This window comes from Enhydra lutris, unplaced genomic scaffold, assembly GCF_002288905.1.
Source record: "Enhydra lutris kenyoni isolate GAN:26980312 unplaced genomic scaffold, ASM228890v2 scaffoldscaffold13, whole genome shotgun sequence".
Taxonomy (NCBI): domain Eukaryota; kingdom Metazoa; phylum Chordata; class Mammalia; order Carnivora; family Mustelidae; genus Enhydra; species Enhydra lutris.
Genome location: NW_019154097.1, coordinates 57,163,742 through 57,188,518, shown reverse-complemented (window position 1 = coordinate 57,188,518; position 24,777 = coordinate 57,163,742). Strand labels below are relative to the sequence as shown.

Here is a 24,777-nt window from a genome sequence, read left to right as displayed (position 1 = left end):
TAAAGTAGACTTAAATCAAGTGCTTGAACTTATGACCCTGAGATCAGGATCTGAGCTGAGATCAAAAGTTGGATGCTTAACTGATGTAGCCACCCAAGCACCCCTGTGCAGAAGCTTTTTACTTTAATGAAGTCCTAATAGTTTATTTTTGCTTTTGTTTCCCTTGCCTTAGGAGACATATCTAGAAGGAGGCTGCAATGGCTGGTGTCAAAGAGATTACTGCCTGTATTCCCTCATCAGATTTTTATGATTTCAAGTCTCACATTTTGGTCTTTAATCCATTTTTAGTTTATCTTTGTATCTGGTATAAGAAAGTGGCCAGGTTTCATTATTTTGCATGTTGCTGTCCAGTTTTCCCAACACCATTTGTTGAAAAGTCTTTGTCCCATTGGATATTCTTTCCTGCTTTGTCAGAGATTAATTGGCCATTAGTCATGAGTTCAGAATAAATAATTTTTTTAAAAGAAAAATATAAATTGCCATACTCATGTGAATTGAACAATAGAAAGAATAGACCAATAACTGAAGAAGTTGGTAAAACTCTCCCAGGAAAAATATGACAAATTTAGACAGCTTCATAAGCTTAGCTATATCAAAAATCAAATAATTCCCATGTTACCTGAAAAACTTCAGATTTCCCACATTCAAATGGTCAGTTGAGCACACACATTTGCTTCTTTGCTTCCCTAAAATCTTTCAAATATCATTAAAGATATACAAAAATGTATAAATCTATAAAAACATGGAGAATAGAAGTGGGGGAAATAATTGGAAACAGATAACTTGCAATTTTGTTGACTTTTTGTAATAGGGAAAGATGTCTCAGTGGGTAGTCATGCATAAACCACAGAAGAAAAAAAAATTGGGCTCTAAGAGACAAAATCCCAGAGAAGCTCTAAATGAAACATTTCTGTTGTGGTCTTGTGAAACAGTATTTAGGGTATTTAATAAAGGTATTGTACAGCTTTATTTCTACTTTATACCAGCCATACAAGCCTCAATTCTGTTCTTTAAACACATATGGTCCTTCTCTAATTTGAGGCATTTGTTCTTGCTCTTCCATCAGTCTAGAATGTCATTCCTCCAGCTCTTCATTGGCTAGTTCAATCTCATTCTTTTAGTCATCAGATCCAATACCACTCCGCAGAGATGTCCTCCATAAATTCCATCTGGAGTAGCCTAAATTACTTTTTAAGAAAGATTTTGTATTTTTGGGAGAGAGAGTGAGCATGAGGAAGGGGGAAAGCAGAGGGAAGGGAAGAGGTAGAGGGAGAGGCAGGCTCCCCACTGAGCAGGGAGCTTGACACAGGATCCTGGGGATTATGACCTGAGCTGAAGGCAGACACTTAACTGACTGAGCCACCCAGGTGCCTGTGTTATTCTATCCAATTACCTCATTTATCCCTCTTGTTGTTTTATTTCTACATGTAACCATTGTTTTTATTTACTAACCTTTTAATTTTTTCCCACCTGTCCCAACCCTTACAATAAAAGTCTTGTGAAACCAGAGATCTGTCTTCCTCAGTATTAGAATACAAGGTACAGCAAATAGTAAGAGTTCAAGAAAGAGAAAACAGAAGGGATGGAGGAAAATTTATAAATGAAATTATAGATTGTCTCCTAGCACTTAATGAGGACTAGAGCCTTTGGGTTGAAATTGCCATCAAATGCTAAACAAAATTAAGGGGGAAAATTGATGTCTGGATAGTTCATGATACAATTTCACAACATCAAAGATAATGATTTTCTGAAGATAGAAGTTTTCAGAGGCTATCTGCAAAAGGAAATTAAAATTAACATCAGAGTCCTCTTAAACAATATGGTTTAACATCAGAAAAATCAATTAACTTAAGACATTATATTAAAATGATCTCAAAGACACAGAAAAAGCACTTGCTCTCACTCAAGGCAAAAACTCTTAATAAACTAGGACTAGAATGGATCTTCTCAAACTTAGAAAGAGAATCTATGAAAAACCTACTGCTAAAAATCATACTTAATGATGAATGACTGGATTGCTTTCCTCTTAAGACTGGGAACAAGGCAAGGATGTTTATTTCCATCACCTCTATTCAACACTGTACTGGAAGTTCTAGTCAGTAAAATAAAATATAGAAAAGACCCTGAATGTCCAAGGAAATGTTGAAAAAGAGAAACAAACCTGGGGACATCATGTTGCCTGATTTCATGCTATATTACAAAGCTGTGATCACCAAGACAGCATGGTATTAGCACAAAAACAGACACATAGTTCAGTGGAACAGAAGAGAGTCTCCAGAAATGGGCCCTCAACTCTATGGTCAACTAATTTTCAACAAATCAGGAAAAAATATCCAATGGAAAAAGACAGTCTCTTCAGTAAATGGTGCTGGGAAAATTAGACAGTTATATACAGAGGAATGAAGTTGGACCATTCTCTTACACCATACACAAAGATAAACTCAAACTGGGTGAAAGACCTCAGTGTGAGACAGAAATCCAACAAAATCCTAGAGGAGAACATGTCTTCAACATCAGGCAAGCAACTTCTCTCAAGACCTGTCTCCAAAGGCAAGGAAAACTAAAGCAAAAATGATCTTTTGGGACCTCATCAAGATAAAACGCTTCTGCACATCAAAGGAAACAGTCAACAAAATTAAGAGGCAACCCACAGAATGGGAGAAGATATTTGCAAATGGGCTGGTATCCAATATCTATGAATAACTTCTCAAACTCAACACCTGAAAACCAAATAATCCAGCCAAAAAATGGGCAGACAACACGAACAGACACTTCTCCAAAGAAAACATACAAATGACTAACAGACGCATGAAAAAATGTTCACCATCATTAGCCATCAGGGAAATTCAAATCAAAACCACAATAAGATACCACTTTGCAACAGTTAGAATGGCAAAAATTAACAAAACAGGAAACAGCAAATGTTGGAGAGGATGTGGAGAAAGGGGAACCCCCTTAACACTGTTGGTGGGAGTGCAGGTTGGTACAGCCACTTTGGAAAACAGTATGGAGGTTCCTCAGAAATTTAAAAATAGAGCTATCCTATGACCCAGCAATTGCACTACTGGGTATTTACCCCATAGATACAGATGTAGTGAAAAGAAGGGGCACATGCATCCCAATGTTCATAGCAGCAATGTCCACAATATCCAAACTGTGGAAGGAGCCAAGATGCCCTTCAGCAGATGAATGGATAAAGAAGATGGGTACATATATACAATGGAATACTGCTCAGCCATCAGAAAGGATGAATACCCACCATTTACATAGATATCGGTGGAACTGGAGGGGATTAAGGTAAGTGAAATAAGTCAAGCAGAGAAAGACAATTATATGGTTTCACTCATATGCAGAACATGAGGAATAGCACAGAGGACATTAGGGGAAGGATAAGAAAACTGAAGGGGTGGAAATCAGAGAGGGGAGATGAACCATGAGAGGCTATGGACTCCAGGAAACAATCTGAGGGTTTCAGAGGGGAGGGGGATAGGGTAGAATGGTGATGGATATTAAGGAGGACACAGTTTGTAATGAGCACTATATGCAAATAATGAATCATGGAACACTACATCAAAAACTAATGATGTACTGTGTGCTAACTAACATAAATAATAAAAAAAGAAAGAAAAAAATAAAAGAAACCTTAATTTTGGAAGGAAGAAGTAAGGGTATTCACAAAAAACATAACCCTCCATATGGGAAAAATCTTAAGGAATCAACAAGAAACTATTAAAACTAATAAATGAGTCAATTCATTGCACAGGATATAAGACCAAAAAGTCATAGGATTTTAAGTACATACAAAAAATCATTTGGGGGGGGGGCGCCTGGGTGGCTCAGTGGGTTAAAGCCTCTGCCTTCGGCTCAGGTCATGATCTCGGCATTCTGGGATCGAGCCTCGCATTGGGCTCTCTGCTCAGCAGAGAGCCTGCTTCCCCCTCCCTCTCTCTCTCTGTCTGCCTCTCTGTCTACTTGTAATCTCTGTCTGTCAAATGAATAAATAAAATATTAAAAAAAATCATTTGGATTTCCATATACGAGCAGTGAATAGCAGAAAATAAAATTAAGAAAACAATGTCAAGGTTGTTTTGGCTATTTGGGAACTTTTGTGGCTCCATACAAATTTTAGCATTATTTGTTCTAGTTTTGTGAAAAGTGCTGGTGTTATTTTGATAGGAGTTGTGTTAAATGTGGAGATTGCTTTGGGTAGTATGGACATTTAAACAGTATTTGTTCTTCTAGTCCTTGAGTATGGAATGTCTTTCCATTTCTTTCTGTCATCTTCAATTTCTTTCATCAGTGTTTTATAGATTTCAGAGTACAAGCCTTTCTACCTCTTTGATTAGGTTTATTTCTAGGCATCTTATTTTTTCTTGTGCAATTATAAATGGAATTGATTCCTTAATTTCTCTTTCTGTTGCTTCGTTATTGGTCTATATATGCAAAAGATTTCTGTACACTGATTTTGTATCCCACAACTTTTCTGAATTCATGTAGTTTTTCAGTAGTCTTTTAGAGTTTCTATGTACAATATCATGTCATCTGCAAATAGTGAAAACTTTACTTCTTCCTTGCCAATTTATATGCCTTTTATTTCTATTTGTTGTCTGATTGGTGTGGTTAGGACTTCCAGTACTTTGTTGACTAAGAGTGGACATCCTTTAAAAAAACAGATGCAAAGGGGCACAGTAGTCTTTTGGAGTTTCTATATACAGTATTATGTCATCTGCAAATAGTGAAAGGTTTACTTCTTCCTTGCCAGTTTGGATGCCTTTTATTTCTATTTGTTGTCTGATTGCTGTGGCTGGGACTTCCAGTACTATGTTGATTAAGAGTGGACATCCTTTACAAAAAATGGATGCAAAGGGGTACATGCAATCAAATGTTTATAGCAGCACTATCAACAATAGTCAAACTATGGAAAGAGCTTAAATATCCAACTGATGAATGGATACAGAAGATGTGGTATATCTCAATCCCATTTATCACATATTGCATGGAGCAGTGGGTGTTAATGAATCTTGGAACACTACATCAAAAATTAATGATGTATTGTATGGTGACTAACATAACACAATAAATAAATCTATAGTGAGTCTCTCTTTTTTTTTTAAAGATTTTATTTACTTATTTGACAGAGAGAGATCACAAGTAGACAGAGAGGCAGGCAGAGAGAGAGAGAGAGAGAGAGAGAGAGGGAAGCAGGCTCCCTGCCGAGCAGAGAGCCCGATGCGGGACTCGATCCCAGGACCCTGAGATCATGACCTGAGCCGAAGGCAGCGGCTTAACCCACTGAGCCACCCAGGCGCCCTATAGTGAGTCTCTTAAACACACACACACACACATGAAGATGTGGTCTATCTACAGAATGGAATATTACTCAGCTATCATAAAGAATGAAAGCTTGTCATTTGCAATAACATGCATGGAACCAGAGTGTATTAGGCTAAATGAAATAAGCCAGTCAGACAAAGACAAACACCACATGGTTTCACTCATATGTGGAATGTAAGAAACAAAACATGAACATAAGGGAAGGGAAAGAAAAAATAAGAAAAACAGAGAGGAAGGCAAACAGTAAGAGACTTAATTAGAAAACAAACAGAGTTGCTGGAGGAAAGGTGGGTGGAAGCATGAACTAAATGATGGTCATTAAGGAAGGCACGTGACGTGATGAGCGCTGGGTGTTATATGTAAGTGATGAATCACTAAATTCTACTCCTGAAACCAACACTATATATGTTAACTAACTTGAAGTAAAATCTTAGAAGAAAAAAAAGAGTGGAATCCTTGTCTTCTTCCTGACCATAGAGGAAAAGTTCTCAGTTTTTCCCTATTGAGGATGATATTAGGTGTGGGTTTTCCACATATGGCCTTTATTATGTTGAGCTATGTTCCCTGTAATCCTACTTTGTTAAGGGTTCCTATCAAGAATTGATGTTGTATTTTGTCAGATGCCTTTTCTGCATCTAGGAAATGATCATAATAAAGGATCATTCTTATCCTTTCTTTTATTAACATGGTGTATCATGTTGATGGATTTACAAATACTGAACCACCCTTGCAAACCAGGAATAAATCCCATTTGATTGTGGTGAATGATTTTTCCTCCCAAGTTTTTATTTAAATTTAAATTTAGTTTACATAGAATGCAATTGCATTACTAGGTGTTTAACCAAGGATACAAAAATACTGATTCAAAGGGATATTAGTACTTGTACTTATACATGCAATTGAATCTATTTATATGAAATATCCAGAAATATTAAACCTATAGAGGCAGAGGATGTCTGGACTGTATGTGGTAATGAAAATTAACTGTAAACAGGCCTGAGGGATTTTTTCAGATATGGAAATATTCTTTTTTTTAATTTAATTTTTTTTTCAGCATAACAGTATTCCTTGTTTTTGCACCACATTCAGTGCTCCATGCAATCCGTGCCCTCTCCAATACCCACTACCTGGATCCCCCAACCTCCCACCCCTGCCGCTTCAAACCCCTGATTGTTTTTCAGAGTCCATAGTCTCTCATGGTTCACCTCCCCTTCCAATTTCCCTGAACTCCCTTCTCCTAACTCCCCTTGTCCTCCATGCTATTTGTTATGCTCCACAAATAAGTGAAACCATATGATAATTGACTCTCTCTGCTTGACTTATTTCACTCAGCATAATCTCTTCCAGTCCCATCCATGTTGCTACAAAAGTTGGGTATTCATCCTTTCTGATAGAGGCATAATAGTCCATAGAGTATATGGATCACATCTTCCTTATCCATTTGTCCGTTGAAGGGCATCTTGGTTCTTTCCATAATTTGGCAACTGTGGCCATTGCTGCTATAAACATTGGGGTACAGATGGCCCTTCTTTTCACTACATCTGTATCTTTGGGGTAAATACCCAGTAGTGCAATTGCAGGGTCATAGGGAAGCTCTATTTTTAATTTCTTGAGGAATCTCCACACTGTTCTCCAAAGTGGCTGCACCAACTTGCATTCCCACCAACAGAGTAAGAGGGCTCCCCTTTCTCCACATCTCCTCCAATCACATGTTGTTTCCTGTCTTGATAATTTTGGCCATTCTAACTGGTGTAAGGTGGTATCTCAATGTGGTTTTAATTTGAATCTCCCTGATGGCTAGTGATGATGAACATTTCTTCATGTGTCTGATAGCCATTTGTATGTCTTCATTGGAGAAGTGTCTGTTCATGTCTTCTGCCCATTTTTTGATATGATTGTCTTGTTTTGTGTGTGTTGAGTTTGAGGAGTTCTTTATAGATCCTGGATATCAACCTTTTGTCTGTACTGTCATTTGCAAATATCTTCTCCCATTCCGTGAGTTGCCTCTTTGTTTTGTTGACTGTTTCCTTTGCTGTGCAGAAGCTTTTGATTTTGATGAAGTCCCAAAAGTTTATTTTCGCTTTTGTTTCCTTTGCCTTTGGAGACATATCAGATATGGAAATATTCTAACATTGGTTTGTGGTAATGTTTGTAGAGCTTTATAATAAATAATAAATAATAAATCTTTAAAATAATAAGTAAAATAAATTAATTAAAACTGGTGACTGTGGTATATAAATAATAACTGAACGGAGTTATTCTTAAAAATCAGAAAGAGGAATTTATGGTCAAAATATGATATAAACTAAAATGTGATATAGTTTTTCTTATTCAGCGATTGTAAGAAAATATAATCCATTTGGGTTTTTTTTTTAAGATTTTATTTTTTATTTGAGAGAGAGAGATAGAAAAAGAGCATGACCAGGGGGAAGAGGGAGAAGCAGACTCCTCGCTGAGCAGGGAGCCCAATGTGGGGCTCAATCCCAGGACCCTGGGATCATGACCTGAGCCAAAAGCAGATACCAACTGACTGAGCCACCCAGGCACCCCGAAAATATAATCCATTTGATATTTCTTATTTAGGCAAATATGATTACATTTTTCTTTCTGTGGCAACATATAAATTATTGTGTTTCAGAATGAATCACACACACACACACACACACACACACATACATACACGCACATTCAGAGTAAATATGCTTGCTATTTCTCAATTTTAAAAATCAATTTAAAAAAAATAAAAATCAATTTAAAATATGAAATTAGATAATTTAGTAGAATGTTTTTTTTCCTGATTTTGATATGGCTGTGAATTTACCTTCCTTTACCTGTATGACACAGGTAAATGGCCCAGAGAACTCATTTAATGTTCAGTTTAGTAACAAGTTCAGTTTCCTCATTTATAAAACTGAGATAATAATGGCTAACTTGTAGGGTGTTCTGAGAGCTTAAAATAATGTATGTAAAGCTATTTTCACATAGTATGTGAGTTACTAGGAGTAACTCATTCTAAATCTGGTGGTGACTTCATGAAATTTATCTTAGATTTTATTTTGAGGCTTCTCTTTATCCCCACAGTCTATGAAAATAATTTTGGTACAGAAAAACTTTGGTACAGAAAAGCACTCAAAACAGCAAGCCTGACTATCTCCATTAGAGGAAGGACAGGTTTATCTTCGAACTTCTGGAAAGGAATAGATTACTTTTAAGGACCCACGGAGCCCGAGATACTCACACGTTTTATTGCACTTCACAAGTATACTTGGAATTTGCCTGGCACACAGATTTTTCATCTCATAGTCGTCAAAGAATTTGCTGATACACATTGCAAAGTTGTAACTAGGAAGCATCACTAAGATACTATCTATGAGGGTTGTGGCATAGTGAGGAAAATCAAGACCTATGATTAAAAAAATGATAGATTAGCTTTTTAATTATAAGAAAATAAGGAGCTTCCCATTACAACAAACTTTCCCAAGATGACTAAACCATTCATTTTGTAAGCCAGAGAATTACCAATCTAACACATTATCATCGAGAAAACATTAGTTATTAAGTCACTAAACTTATTCACCTTGATAGCTTGTGGCTTGGATTTGTCAGTTACAGAGTTCAAGAGGAGACTTTTGCTAATGGTGTTTCCCTAGGATCTGTTTTCTTCCCTCTTTATGTGTGGGTCTGCTATTAAAATCCCCATCTCTTGGCTCTAAGTCCTTCTACTCTTCTGTGTTCCCCATCCAGGTTACAAAACAGAAAAGCATGGGATTCTGAATCCCAGTTTATTGTTGGCTTCTGCATTCTGAAATTTCTTGCTAGATGAGTGAGGTATTTGAAAGAATCAATAAGATTGGTAAACCACTGGCCACACTAATCCAAAAGAAAAGAGAGAATGCTCAAATTAATAAAATTATGAATGAAAAGGGAGAGATCACAACTAACACCAAGGAAATAGAAACAATCATCAGAAGTTATTATCAACAGTTATATGCCAATAAGTTAAGCAACCTAGATGAAATGGATGCATTCCTGGAAAACTATAAACTCCCAAAATTGAACCAGGAATAAATTGACAACCTGAATAGACCGATATCTAGTAATGAGAATGAAGCAGTGATCAAAGACCTCCCAAAACACAAGAGCCCGGGACCTGATGGATTCCCTGGGGAATTCTACCAAACTTTCAAAGAAGAAATAACACCTATTCTCCTGAAGCTGTTTCAAAAATTTGAAGCAGAAGGAAAATTTCCAGACTCTTTTTATGAAGCCAGCATTACCCTGATCCCCAAACCAAGCAAAGACCCCACCAAAAAGGAGAATTTCAGACCAATGTCACTGATGAATATGGATGCTAAGATTCTCAACAAGATCCTAGCAAATAGGATCCAATAGCACATTAAAAAGATTATCCACCATGACCAGGTGGGATTCATCCTGGGTTACAAGGATGGTTCAACATTCGCAAATCAATCAATGTGATAGAACAAATCAATAAAAGAAGAGAGAAGAACCACATAGTCCTCTCAATTGATGCAGAAAAAGCATTTGACAAAATCCAGCATCCATTCATGATTAAAATGCTTCAAAGTATAGGGATAGAGGGAACATTCTTGAACTTCATAAAATCTATCTATGAAAAACCCACAGCAAATATCATCCTCAAAGGGAAAAAGCTCACAGCCTTCCTGTTGAGATCAGGAACAGGACAAGGATGCCCACTCTCACCACTCTTGTTCAACACAGTATTAGAAGTCCTAGCAACAGCAATCAAAAAAGAATGAAATCTTAGCATTTGCAACAACTTGGATGGAGCTACAGAGTATTATGCTAAGTGAATAAGGCAGAGAAAGAGAAATAACATGTGATTTTACTTGTGTGGAATTTAAGAAAGAATTTAAGAAATGAAACAGACGAACATGGGGGGGAAAGAGAGAAGCAAACCATAAAACAGACTCTTAATTATATAGAACACACTGAGGGTTGTTGGAGGGGAGGTGGGCCGGGAGTATGGGCTAAATGGGTGATGGGTATTAAGGAGGGCACTGGTTTTTGTATGAAAGTGATTCATAACTAAATTCTACAACTGAAACAAAAAGATAGAAATGCTTGCCAATAAAAACCCCAACAATTTTTAATCCAATGTATATTGTGTTTTAAGTGTGAGGGCAATTCACAGTTTTCATTCCTTCACCCTTCTGAACATAGAAGTCTACACTGAATTTCTCATTGCCAAATCCAATAGTCTCTGTGTCACATTTCTTCTGTTTGTCCCTTCAAACCAGTACTCTACCCTTCTCCATTACATTTTCTGTCCTGGGAAGATTATCTGTGTAAACTAGGTCAAGGGACTTCTTTGCTTCCTGGCTTCTGGTTGGTCTAGACCCATGGGAAATGCTGGCTGGGAAGAGGGATGTTTCACTACTATGCCCACTTTGTGAAAAAATTTCAAGCTGTGCATTTATGGTCTCTGCACTTTATGCAAGCTATACTTCAGTAAAAGGTAAAAATAAATATTATTGAAGAGCTCTGTGTTGATTGTCTTCTATAAGGTGAAGATGATGGGAACGTATGTTGCAATGGAATTTGCTTTCCTTGGTATCAGTGGGAATAATGGGATCCTAGAAAGAAGAAGACTGGTGGGAGAACTTAACTATTAGAAAGAAGATAGGAAACAGCACCACAACAAACAACAAGGATAGAATGGTAATCAGATTTTTTTTTTCAACTATGGGAATGGAATTGATTTTCTAAGCTCAGTATCTCTTGCAGACAAATTTTATTTTTTAAAAAGATTTTATTTTATTTTTAGGAGGATGCAAGATGGTAGAAGTCTAGGGGACCTCATTTCATCTTAGCAGGATAATTATCAAACCATTCTGAACACCCATGAATTCAGCCTGAGATATACGAAAATATATCTGGAACTCTATGAGTAGAAAAGTGTTTGCTTTTTGCAAGGTAGGAGGTGCAGATACATGAATCTGAGGGGAGATATTGCAAGATAAATGGAGCGGGGAGGGACCCTCCATAAGTTGGCTACCAGAAAGTGATACAGCCCCAGAGGGCAAAATCAGAACCCTTAGAAAATTGCTCTAGTGAGAGACATCCCTGCCTGAAGGGGGCTCAGGAGATGAAAAGGGCAGAATTTTAGGTAGGTCTATGTCATCTCAGGATTCCAGGAGTGACAGAACTAACAGGGGAGCTTGAGCCAATAGAGTGCTCAAGCAGCGGAACTGGGAGACTGGTTATGGTGAGTGAGCCCAGGAGGGAGGGGTCTCAGCTTTGGTCGCCATATACCACAAGCCAGACCTATTGGGTGACTGCTTTCTGCCTGAGGACCCTGAAATGGACTGGAATGTGCAGACCATCTGCCATCTCATGGTGGAGGGGAGCCGCAAATGGGTGGACCCATGACCAGGCAACAGCTCTCAGGGCAGTGGCCCAGGAAAGGACACAGTAGGATGACACTCAGCCATCCCCTGGGAGAAGATCTAACAATTGTAAATATTTGTGCCCTCAACATGGGAGCAGCCAACTATATAAACCAATTAATAACCAAAGTAAAGAAACACATTGATAATAATACATTAATAGTAGGGGACCTCATCATCACACTCAGAGCAACTGACAGATCTTCTAAGCAGATCAACAAAGAAACAAGCGCTTTGAATGACACACTGACCCAGGTGGATTTCAGAGATATATACAAACATTCCATCCTAAAACAACAGAATATTCACTCTTTTTGGGTGCACATGGAACTTTCTCCAGAATAGATCACATACTGGGTCACAAATCAGGTTTTAACTGATACCAAAAGAATGGGATTATTACCTGAATATTTTCAGACCACAATTCTTTGAAACTGGAGCTCAATCACAAGAGGAAATTTGGAAAGAACTCAAATACATAAAGGCTAAAGAGCATCATACTAAAGAATGAATGGGTCAACCAGGAAATTAAAGAAGAATTTTAAAAATTCATGAAAACTAATGAGAATGAAAATACATCTGTTCAAAACCTTTTGGATACAGCAAAGGCGGTCCTAAGAGGGAAATACATTGCTATACAAGCCTCTGAAAAAATTAGAAAAATCCCAAATACACAAGCTAACTTTACACCTAAAGGATCTGGAGAAAGAACAATAAATAAGACCTAAACCAAACAGGAGAAAAGAAATAAAGTTTAGAGCAGAAATCAATGAAATAGAAACCAGAAGAACAGAATAGATAAATAAAACTAGAAGGTGGTTCTTTCAAAGAATTAATAAGATCAATAAACCTGTAGCCAAATTTATCCAAAAGAAAAGAGAAAGGACTCAAATTAATAAAATCATAAATGAAAGGGGAGGGATCATGACCAACATCAAAGAAATGCCAACAATTTTAAGAACATATTATGAGCAACTATATGCCAAAAAATTAGGCAATCTGGAAGAAATGGATGCATTTCTAGAAATTTATAAACTGCTAACTGAAACTGGAAGAAATAGAGAATCTGAACAGACCAATAACCAGCAAGGAAATTGAATCAGTAATCAAAAACCTCCCAAAAAACAAGAGTTCAGTGCCAGATTGCTTCCCAGGGAAATTCTACCATTTAAAGAATAAATAATACCTATTCTACTGAAGCTGTTTCAAAAAATAGAAACGGATTTTCTATTCAAAAAAATAGAAAACTTCCAAACTCTTTCTATGAGGCCAGCATTACCTTGATCCCAAACCAGAAAAAGACCCCATCCAAAAGGAGAATTACACACCAATAACCATGATGAACGTGGATGCCAAAATTCTCACCAAGAGCCAATAGGATCTGACACTACATTATAAGGATTTTTTTTAAGTTAAGAAAAATAATAAAAAGATTATTCACCATGACTAAGTGGCATTTATTCCTGGGATGCAAAGGTGGTGCAACATTTGCAAATCAATCGACATGCTGGAGCACATTAATAAAAGAAAAGACAAGAACCATATGATCTTCTCAATTGATGCAGAAAAAGCATTTGACAAAATACACCATCCTCTCTTGATTAAAACTCTTCAAAGTCTAGAGCTAGAGGGAACATACCTCAATATCATAAAAACTGTCTATGAAAAGCCCACAGTGAATATCATTCTCAATGGGAAAAAACCTTTTCTCTTAAGGTCAGAAACATGACAGGGATGCCCACTCTCACTACTGCTGTTCAACATAGTATCAGAAATCCTAGCTTCAGCAACCAGATGACAAAAAGAAATAAAAGGCATTCAAATTGGCAAAGAGGAAGTAAAACTCATTCTTCACAGATGACATGATACTCCATGTGGAAAACCCAAAAGACACCACTAAATTTTGGTAGAACACAAACAGCAACTCAGCAAGGTGGCAGGATACAAAATCAATGCACAGAAATCAGCTGCATTTCTATGCACTAACAATGTAACTGCAGAAAGGGAAATTAAGGAATCAACTCCTTTTATAATAGCACCAAAGTCTATGAGATACCTAGGAATAAACCTAACCAAAGAGGTAAAGGATCTGTACTCTAAAAACTACAGAACACTTATGAAAGAAATTGAGGAAGACACAAAAAGATGGAAAAACATTCCATGTTCATGAATTGGAAGAATAAACATTGTGAAAAAGTCTATGCTTCCTAGAGCAACCTACACTTTCAATGCCATCCCTATCAAAATACCATTGACATTTTTCACAGAGCTGGAACAAACAATCCTAAAATTTGTAGGGAAACAGAAAAAGACCCTGAATTGCCAAGGGAATGTTGAAAAGAAAACCAAAACTGGGAGCATCACAATCCCTGACTTCAAGCTTATTACAAAGTTGTGATCATCAAGATAGCCTTGTATTGGCACAAAAACAGACACATAATCAATGGAACAGAACAGAGAGCCCAGAAAGGGACCCTCAACTCTATGATCAACTAATCCTTGACAAAGCAGGAAAGACTATCTGATGGAAAAAAGACAGTCTCTTCAATAAATGGTGCTGGGGGAAATTAGACAGCTATACACAGAAGAATGAAGCTGGACTATTTTCTTACACCATAAACAGAGATAAACTCTAAATGAATGAAAGACCTCAATGTGAGACAGGAATCTATCAAAATCCTAGAGGAAGACACAGGCAGCAATGTCTTCTAACTTGGCTGCAGCAACTTCTTTCAAGACTCACCTCCAAAGACAAATGAAGCAAAAGCAAAACTGAACTATTTGGACCTCATCAAGATAAAAACTTCTGCACAACAAGGAAACAGTGAACAAAGCTAAAAGGCAACCCATGAATGGGAGAAGATATTTGCAAATGACATTGCAGATAAAGGGCTTGTATCCAAAATCTATAAAGAACTTCTCAAACTCAACACCCAAAAAACAAATAATCCAGTCAAGGAATAGGCAGAAGATATGAACAGACATTTTTCCAAAGACATACAAATGGCCACAGACACATGAAAAAATGCTCCACATCACTTGTCATCAGGGAAATACAAATCAAATCCACAATGAGATATCACCTTACATCATTTAGAATGGCTAAAATTAGTAACACAGAGAACAGCAAATGTTGGTGAGGATGTGGCAAAAGGGGGAAATGCAATCCAGTACAGCCACACTAGAGAACAGTATGGAGGTTTCTCCAGAAGTTAAAAATAGAGTTTATGACCCACCAATTGTACTCCTGGGTATTTATCCCATAGATACAGATTTAGTGAAATGAAGGGGCACCTGCATCCTAATGTTCATAGCAGCAATGTCCACAATAGATAAAGTGTGGAAGGAGCCAAGATGTCCTTCAACGGATGAATGGATAAAGAAGATGTGGCTTATATATACAATGGAATATTACTCAGCCAACAGAAAGGATGAATACCTACCATTTACTTCGACATGGATGGAACTGGAGGGTATTGTGCTAAGTGAAATAAGTCAATCAGATAATGACAATTATCATGTGGTTTTACTTATATGTGGAATATAAGAAATTGGGCAGAGGACCAAATGGAAAGGGAGGAAAAACTGATTGGGAAGAAATCAGAGAGGGAGAAAAACCAGAGAGACTCTCAATTCTGGAAAACACATTGAGGGTTTGTGGAAGGGGAGGTAGGTGGACAACCTGCTAGGAGAAATAGCCTTCAGTTCCACCTGGTGTCAGGGAAAATTGCAAGTTGATCTTGGTGCAAGAGTCCAAAGGTTTAAGTTACTAGTAGAGGAAACATTTAGAAATGAAATTCATGCAAGACAGAATGGGTAAAAGATCTTTTAATAGGGCAGACTACTGGTAGAATCTATAGGTAGTATAAAAGTGATTGACAATAGTACTTTTCAGAGAATGAGCTCAAGTCTTCCCCATATGGAATACTACTACTCTTTGGAGAGCTGTGCAAAAGAATAAAAAAGCTATTTCTGGTTCATTCACTAAATTTCATTTTGTGGAAGGCCAAGGCATAAAATTAGGGAATGAGTCTGGAAGCCTCTTTTGGTGGGGTTCTGCCACTTAAGGCAGGGTTGAATGGATGAATACAGTTCAAAATTCCTGTTTACAAGAAATTAGAAAGAGAATCTTCTAAAAACAAACAAATCCTATTTCTGATAATCTCCAGTGGAGTCTGCCTTTCTTTAAATTTTATAATCAGAGAAGGAATATGGGAAATTCCTCTCAGGCCTTAAAGGAATAAACTGGTTTAATGATGACTACATTCATTGCATAATTTATTATTTCCTTCTGAAGAAAATTCTCCTTAGGAGGGTCAAGATTTTGTGCTTCATTAAATTAGGGAAGAGTCATACCAGAAAATCTTCCACTCTCATCTCCACACCTTGCTCCAAAGTACTAATGATGATAAAAACTAAAGAAACGTGTTCTAAGTGGAGGTAGGGGTGGGTGGGATCAGCATACTCGCAACCTCTTTCTCTCTTCTTTCTTTCATGAGGCTAGAGTGATATTGAGTCCAGATCCCTTAAAGACTTAAATTATCTCTTTTTCTTTCTTCCTTTCTCTTCCCCATTTCTTCTCTCCCTCCTTCTCTCATTCAAACTCTATCTCTCACATACCCAAATTTCCAAAAGCACAGATCTTTAGATTCCTGGAAAGTAAGTGTTTAGCAATTAATATTTTTATCCTCAAGCTCTTTCATCCTGATTTATTTAATGCATTTCTTGAAGAAAGGGAAAATTTTGTGAAGTCCTTACCATATTGTTGTCTTATGACATAAATGCTGATACTGAAAATAGTTGAAAAGTAGTTAAAGAGGGTGAGCTTGATGTAGGCAGCAGTACTACTAGAAAACAGGAAGCTTCCAAGATACATGAGAGGTACAACAGACCAACCATACAGCATAAAGATCATCATTGTGTCCAGAAAGTTGTAATTTGCAACAAATGCATCCAATCCGCAGTATTTGAACACTCCCTGAGACACAGAGTGCAGAGTTAAGTGCAAGGTGAAGGACAGTGTGCAATAAGTCAAGCCAGAAAACCTAGAAAAAACAGCAAGCCCTGCCTTCATTAGAAGATAAAACTATTCATTACTTCAATCACTTAACCCATTAAAAAAAGAAAAGCCTTAGCTTATGAGCCTGAAGTAAACTATTTCTTCCCCAGTACCTCTTTTACATAAAGAAACTTTATCTGCTTTTTAAAAAAGACTATTTATATGAGAGAGAGTACACATGAGCAAGAGTGGGGGTGTGGAGGGGCAGAGGGAGAGGGAGAAGCAGGTTCCCCACTGAGCAGGGAGCTGGAGTCAGGGCTCCATCCCAAGATCCAGAGACCATGATCTGAGCTGAAGGCAGGTGCTTAACTGATGGGCTACCCAGGTGCCCCAGAAATTTACCTCATTTATTCATGTGTTCACCCCCTTGAAACTATATAGCTTTCTCTCTCCCTCACCCTCAAATATGCATCAAAACAAAAGATGCAAAGTTCACCAATGAGCAAAATCATTACATTAAACGAGGTTATACCATCCTTGCTTGCTCTTTATAGCATATCCTCAGGATCTAAAATTGGATCTCTGAGTAAAAACTATCTCTGTTTTGAAGACCCAGCCAGCTTGGGTTTTGGGACAAGGCTGGGACATGCTGAACAGTTACATGGGAAGATAATTCAAGAGAGACTTTTCAGAGAAATGTGTTTTCTCCAGTTAAAAAAATATGAAGGAGAACATTTCCATAATGAGGTTTCCACAATATATTCTCTGGCATAATAAGCCAAAGTAGTTTCAAATTTCTTTACAAATTTTATTTTAGGATACAAATTATTGAATAGGAATTTCCTAGGTTGACATAGGACAATAAGCCTTCATGCAACATCAGTAACACTCACCAGTAGTAAGCAGCAGAGAATGCAGAAGCAGATGAGATCCCACAGAAAAGCAGAGAGCCAATACGTAAGTACAGATACCCCACTCACAAACTGGATGTGTTTTGCTCTAGTGGTTCTCTCCATCACCGTCTGAAGGCCAAAGTTACCAACCACAACAGCCATGCCAAAAGCCAAACATACTACTATTTGTAATCCATTTGTAGGTCTACAGAGGATGAAATAAATGAAATTATGAAATGTAAGTAGAAAATGATGATTTAATATCTATTTTTAAATGCATATGGCCAGATAGCAAGGGATATATTAAGGATCAATTACAGTAAAAGGAAAATCTTACATACATTATGATATGACCATGAAGTGGGAGAGGTTGAGGCTTGTTGGAGGCACTGATGGAAGCATTGAGGCCAGAAAGTGACATAAAAAGAACGTTGTCTAACACTGCCAATGATGTTGCAGCTGAATGGTATGCCTCATTATTGAACAAAATAGTAAGTATCATTTTGTTTTTTTCAACCTCAATGGAAAGTGCAATAATGGAGAAGTCACGAAACTCTTTGTTTTCCATTATATGTTTTGTTACCTTACCTAGGATAAAGGAAGAAATTGATCAGTAAGTCAACATGTAATAAATCACCTACTACTTAAGTTGGAGAGGAAAAAAAATATTTTTCCTTGTGTCTCTCCCCTTTCTAGCTTCCCACAATGGTTATTTCAAATCTTTGTTTCTCCTCAAGAATTCCACTCCATCACTAATCCGTATAATAATCTCACCACATAGACTATAACTTGAAAAACAGTAAATTACTAAGAATGTCTTGTTCTATTCTTGTATAAAACAGCCATGGAGATGTTTGACATTACACATTTGTCAATACTCATAGAATGTCAAAGCACAAAAAGAGTTTTAATGTAAACTGTGGACTTTCAGTTAATAAAAGTATCAATGTTGTTTCATTCATTTAAAGAAATGCACTACACTCATGTCAGTTGTTATTAATAGCGGAAACTGGAGGGTTGGGATATGGAAACTTTCTGTATTATCCGTTCAACATTTTTGTTCATCTAAACCTATTCTAAATAGTGTCTACTAATTCTAAAAACCTGGAAACACTATTTCAGGGAGAGATTTATGATGACTTATGTTCAAAATGTAGCATATATATGTATTTTGTTGGAGACACTGTTTACTATTAAAGTGAATCTAATTTTGAATTAAAAATGCATCTTGACTTCTATAGTTATAGTACTACCAATTGGTTTAATAAATTTGTTTGTACAGGGAAAAAATAAAACAAACATGGCTTATTCTTTTCTCAAAGTTATTTTGGTTACTCTAGGTCATTTGCATCTTCATACACATTTTAGAATTGGCTTGCCATTTCTGCAAAAAGTCTTTTGGTATTTTGATTAAAGGGAGACAAACCATAAGAGACTCTTAATCTCACAAAACAAACTGAAAGTTGCTGAGGGGTGGGGGGATTAAGGAGAGGCTGGCTGGGTTATGGACATTGGGAAGGGTATGTGCTATGGTGAGTGCTATGAAATGTGTAAGCCTGATGACTCACAGACCTCTACCCCTGGGGCAACTAATACATTATATGTTAATAAAAATAAAAAGAAAAAATTGCACTGAATCTATAGTTCATCACTTTGGAGAGAGTAATTCTAATTTTTTCTGTGTTTTCATTGCCTTAACCACAAATTGTGGCGTCTTTGTATATTTTATGTATAAATCACAAAGTTGAATTCTGACTATTTTTTTTAAAGATTTTATTTATTTGTCAGAGAGAGAGCCAAGTGAGAGCGAGCACAGGCAGACAGAGTGGCAGGCTGAGGCAGAGGGAGAATCAGGCTCCCTGCCGAGCAAGGAGCCCAATGTGGGACTCGATCCCAGGACTCTGGGATCATGAACTGAGCCAAAGGCAGCTGCTTAACCAATTGAACCACCCAGGCATTCTGAATTCTGACTATTTTTAAGACAAAAGTCTGTTAAACTTTATTGTAAAGAATATTGCTATCCTAGTAATATTCAGTCTTATTCTTTAAAAAAAAGATTTTATTAATTTATTTGAGATTGAGAGAGAAAGAGAGAATGAGTGGGGATGGAGGGGCAGAGGGAGAAGAGGCAGAGGGAGAAGGAAAAGCAGGCCTGACAAGGGGCCTGATCACAGAACCCTGAGATCATGGCCTAAGCTGAAGGCAGATGCTTCACCAACTGAGCCACCCAGGAGCCTCCAGTCTTATTCTTTTTAGTGCTATTATGAGTAGTGGTAATTTGTGTTTTCCCCTATAGGATTGTGTCCACTTTACCTAAGCTGGATTTAAAAAATTCCAGTTTGAAAAGTTCTGCCTTTTTATTGGAGTGTTTGCTCCATTTACATTAAACGTAATTACTGTATGCTAGGATTTATATCTGCCATTTTGCTATTTTCTTTCTTTCCTTTGCAGTTTTCTTTTAATTATGTTCAATTAGCCAAAATATTGCTACGTATCTTATACCTCTTTGTTATTTCCCTACTATTACTATTTAATGTCAAACCTATTTTGTACTGTACCAGTTAAGGGCCTTTGTTGTTGTTTTACTGTTTTTTTAAAGTTTATTTTCCCAGTGGTTGCTCTGGGGACTACAAAATAAATCCTAATTTAACTAGCTCAGATAGACACCAATGTACTTCTGATAGTGTACAAAAATTTTGCTCCACATATTTCTCTTCCCTCTTCCCCCCTTTGTGCTATTATCATAAGTTATACTTTTATACATTATAAGCCCATTAACACAGTTTTATAACTATTTTATGTAATTGTCTTTTAAATAAGTTAGAAAAAAGGAATTAATATATATGTTTATACATTTTTCATATTTATGTAACTATCCTTGCCAGAGCTCTTATTTCTTTGTATAGGTTGAAGTTACTGTCTAGTGTCCTTTTATTTCAGTATGAAGAAATCGCTTTAATATTTCTTATAAGGAAGGTCTAATGGTGATGAATTCACCTGGTCTTTGTTTATCTGGGAATGTCCATATTTCTTCATTTTGAGGGAGAAATGTGCTGGGTATAATATTCTTGGCTGACAATTCTTTCTTTTTTTTCTTTTTTGTTGAAATCTATATATTTCTTTTTTTTTTTTAAGAAAGATTTATTTGAGAGAGAGCGAATGAGAGAGACTATGAGAAGGGGAAGGTCAGTAGGAGAAGGAGACCCCCTGCTGAGCAGGGAGCCCAATGAGGGACTTGATCCCGGGACTCCAGGATCATGAACCTGACTAAGCCACCCAGGCGCCCTGACAATTCTTTCTTTCAGCACTTTTTGTCATTCCACTGTCTTCTGGCCATCCCTGTGGTTTCTGACAAAAAGTCAGCTGTTAATATTATTGATAATCCCCTAATAAATCATCTCTCTTCTGCTTTTAAGATTTTCTCTTTCTTTGGTATTCACTAGTTTGATTATAATGTGTTTAAGTATAGATATTTTTGAGTCAATCATACTTAGAACTTATTGAGCTTCTTGAATGTAAAGATTAATGTTTTTTTCTCAAATTTGAGAAGTTTTCAGCCATTTCTTCAAATTATTATTTTTTGTCCTTTTATCATTCTCCTCACCTTCTAGTCTCCCATTATGTATATATTGGAATGCTTGCTATTGTTCCACAGTTATCAGAAGCTCTGTCCACCCCCTACCCCATTTTTCTTCTTTCTGTCCCACAGAAAGATAACCTTTACTGATCTTTACTGACCTACCTTCAATATAGCTGATATGTTTTTCTGACAATTCAAGTCTGTTGTTGAACCCCTCTGGTGAACTGTCAATTTGTCATGCTTTTCCTAATTTTTTAAAATTTTTTGAGTTTTTATTTTTAACTCCAGTTAGTTAACATACAGTGTAATATTAGTTTCAAATGTGCAATATAGTAATTCAATACTTCCATACACCAACCAGTGCTCATCATAATAAGTATACTCCTTAATCACCATTACCTATTTAATCCATCCCCCATACTCTACTCCTCTTGGGCAACCATAAATTTTTCTCTATAATTAAGTCTGTTTCTCAATTTCTTTGTTACTTTTTTCTATTTGCTTGTTTTGTTTCTTAAATTCCACAAATGAGTGAAATCACATGGTATTTGTCTTTTATTTCTTTTCATTGTTTGACTGCTGTGGCTAGGACTTCCAGTACTATGTTGCATAAAAGTGGTGAGAGTGGACATCTTTGTTCCTGACCTTAGGAGAAAAGCTCCCAGTTTTACCCCACTAACATGATGTTAGCTATGCATTTTTCACATATGGGCTTTATTATGTTGAGGTAAGTTCCCTCTAAACTTATTTTCTTGAGGTTTTTATCACGAATGGATGTTGTACTTTGTCAAATGCTTTTTATTTTTGCATGTATTGAAATGATCATAAGGTTCTTATCTTTTCTCCAACTTATGTGATGTACCACAGTGATTGATTTATGAATATTAAACCACCCTTGCAACCCAGAAACAGATCCCACTTTATCATGGTAATTTTTTTTTTTTTTTAGTGTATTGTTGGATTCAGTTTGCTAGTGCTTTGTTGAGGATTTCTGCATCTGTGATAATCAGTAATATTGGCCTGTACTCCTTTTTAGTGGTGTCTTTATCTGGTTTTGGTATTGGGTAATGCTGGAGTCATAAAATGAATTGGAAGTTTTCCTTCTTTTTCTACTATGTGTGTGTGTGTGTGTGTGTGTGTGTGTGTGTGCGTGTGTGTGAATTGCTGTGGGACTTTTATTGGGAGAGATAAAAGTACTTAATAAGATGGGCCAAACAATTGGGCCAAACATCCCTCCTTCCCAAACATGTTTGCTGTCCAAAAGTTAAAATAATGAACTATGGAGAGAACAGTTGAGATAGCAATTGAACATTATAGGGAGGAAATATGGAACATATGTCAGCAGTGGATAGAATAAGCCTGCCCTGAGAGGGCTATGAAAAGAGTGGTTGCACAAAGGATATTAGCACACATCTCTGAATGGTTCATGGATGAGTGTGTATACATATATGCATTTAAGTTTTTCTCTTTTTCATCTTCTCTTCTTTTTTGCTCCATTCTGCTCATCACAGTCCCAGTTCCTCTTTCCATAAGAGGGGAAAGAAAAGGGAGCTAAACAAACCATCATCAGGTTTTCAATTTTTTGAGTTAAGACAGGAACCTTTTAAGTGTTCACTGAGCGCCTAGGAGAATTCTGCATTTAAGATGTACCATATGACCGGGTTATTTGTTACACTTCAACTATGTTCTTTCACTTCAAAGACTCAAGGCTATCATGTCAATTGAACTGAACCATCATATGGCATTGATAACCACCTGCTACTTTTAACAGATCTGGAGTCTTCTGTTAGACATTGTTGGTTTGTGTGTTATCCCTCATGAAAACTTCTAGGTCAGCTGCTTTCAAAGTATAATACTTGGTGAGGTTTGTTCTAGCTGGATGTATTTCTCCTAGACCTTGAGCTCCCAGCTGTACACTTTCTGTGTGGTTGTTATAGAATTTGGCATTCTGTGGATGCTATCTCATTACTTTTGTAATAAACCTTGCATGGTTTGGATGCTCTTTTTTTCTGAAAATATACATTGTCTTTGATTTTCTTTTCCAAAATGAGGTCAGTGTTTATATAGGCAAACTGATTTACTCCTTCCAGAGTTTCTCTGCCTCTTGACAATTCTCAGCTACAGCTGGGGTTTAGTGCTTTAGGTTACCAGAAATTTTTTAATTTTCTATGTTTAGCAAGTTTAATGAGTAGTATTTTGCCAACAATCCTTGTCCAGTGACTGGTGTCAATTCCTGACTAAATCTGAGAAGTTTACAGCTGAAGATTTCTCTCACTGAACAGATGATTGCCCTGTAAGTTCAAGGTCATACAAGGGTTATTTGATTTTTTTAAAGTTTTTATTTTAATTGCTGCTAGTTAACATACAGTGTAATACTAGTTTTAGGTGTATAGTGATTTAGCACTTCCATACGACAGTTGGTGCTCATCACAACAAGAGCACTCTATTTTCACCACTTATTTAACCCATACCCCTACCCACATCACTTCTGGTAACCACCAGTTTTGTTTTCTACAGTTAAGAGTCTGCCTTTTGAGATCCCAGAAGTCCATTGACAGATAATGGATAAAGAAGATGTGAACTATTACCCAGCCATTAAAAAGAATGAAAACTTGCCATTTACACAATGTGGATGGAACTAGAGAGTGTTATGCTAAATGAAATAAGTCAGTCAGAGAAAGACAAATATCACTCATGTGTGATTTCACTCATATGTGTAACTTAAGAAACAAAGTGGATGAACACAGGGGAAGGGAAAATAAGAAGAAAACAGAGAGTGGGACAAACTATAAGAGATTCTTAACTATAGGAAACAAACAGGATTGCTGGAGAGGAGGAGGGAAGAGGTATAGGGTAATTGGGTGATGGGCATTAAGGAGGGCGCTTGATGGAATGAGCACTGGGTGTTATATGAAACCAATGAATCACTAAACTCTATCTCTGAAACTAATAATACACTACACGTTAATTAAATTGAATTTTTAAAAAAGAGTCCATTTCTTGGTTTTCCTCTTTTTTCCCAAGTTCATTCGTTTTCTTAAATTTCATATATGAGTGAAATCACATGGTATTTTTCTTTCTCTGACTTATTTGACTTAGCGTTATACACTAGCTTCATCCATGTTGTTGCAAATGCCAAGATTTCATTATTTTTTTTTAAGATTTTATTTATTTGACAGACAGAGATCACAAGTAGGCAGAGAGGCAGGCAGAGAGAAAGAAGGGGGAAGGCGGCTCCCCGCTGAGCAGAGAGCCTGATGCGGGGCCTGATCACAGGACCCCGAGATCATGACCTGAGCTGAAGGCAGAGGCTTTAACCTACTGAGCCACCCAGGTGCCCCAAGATTTCATTATTTTTTATTCCAGTCTTTTCTCAAGTCCAGTGAGTATCCTTATGATCACTGCTTTAAATTCTCTATGAGGCATGATACTTATATCTGTTTTATTTATATCTCTGGTTATGGCTTTGTCCTATTCTTTTATTTGGGATACATTTCTCTGTCTCTTCCTTTTGTCTGCCTCTCTGTGTCTCTTTCTTTG

The 24,777-nt window shown here is 36.9% G+C and overlaps 1 protein-coding gene across 1 annotated transcript in view; it reads right to left on the bottom strand.

The window, feature by feature from the left end:
• LOC111146327 (ATP-binding cassette sub-family A member 3-like) overlaps window positions 1-24,777 on the bottom strand; it is a 195,964-nt gene that overhangs the window by 34,824 nt on the left and 136,363 nt on the right. The window contains exons 19-22 of the mRNA XM_022501838.1: window positions 17,999-18,245; window positions 17,658-17,862; window positions 16,524-16,743; window positions 8,573-8,737 (exon numbers count right to left, since the gene is read on the bottom strand). Coding sequence (XP_022357546.1) covers window positions 8,573-8,737; window positions 16,524-16,743; window positions 17,658-17,862; window positions 17,999-18,245 — 837 coding nt within the window. The remainder of the gene's footprint in view (window positions 1-8,572; window positions 8,738-16,523; window positions 16,744-17,657; window positions 17,863-17,998; window positions 18,246-24,777) is intronic.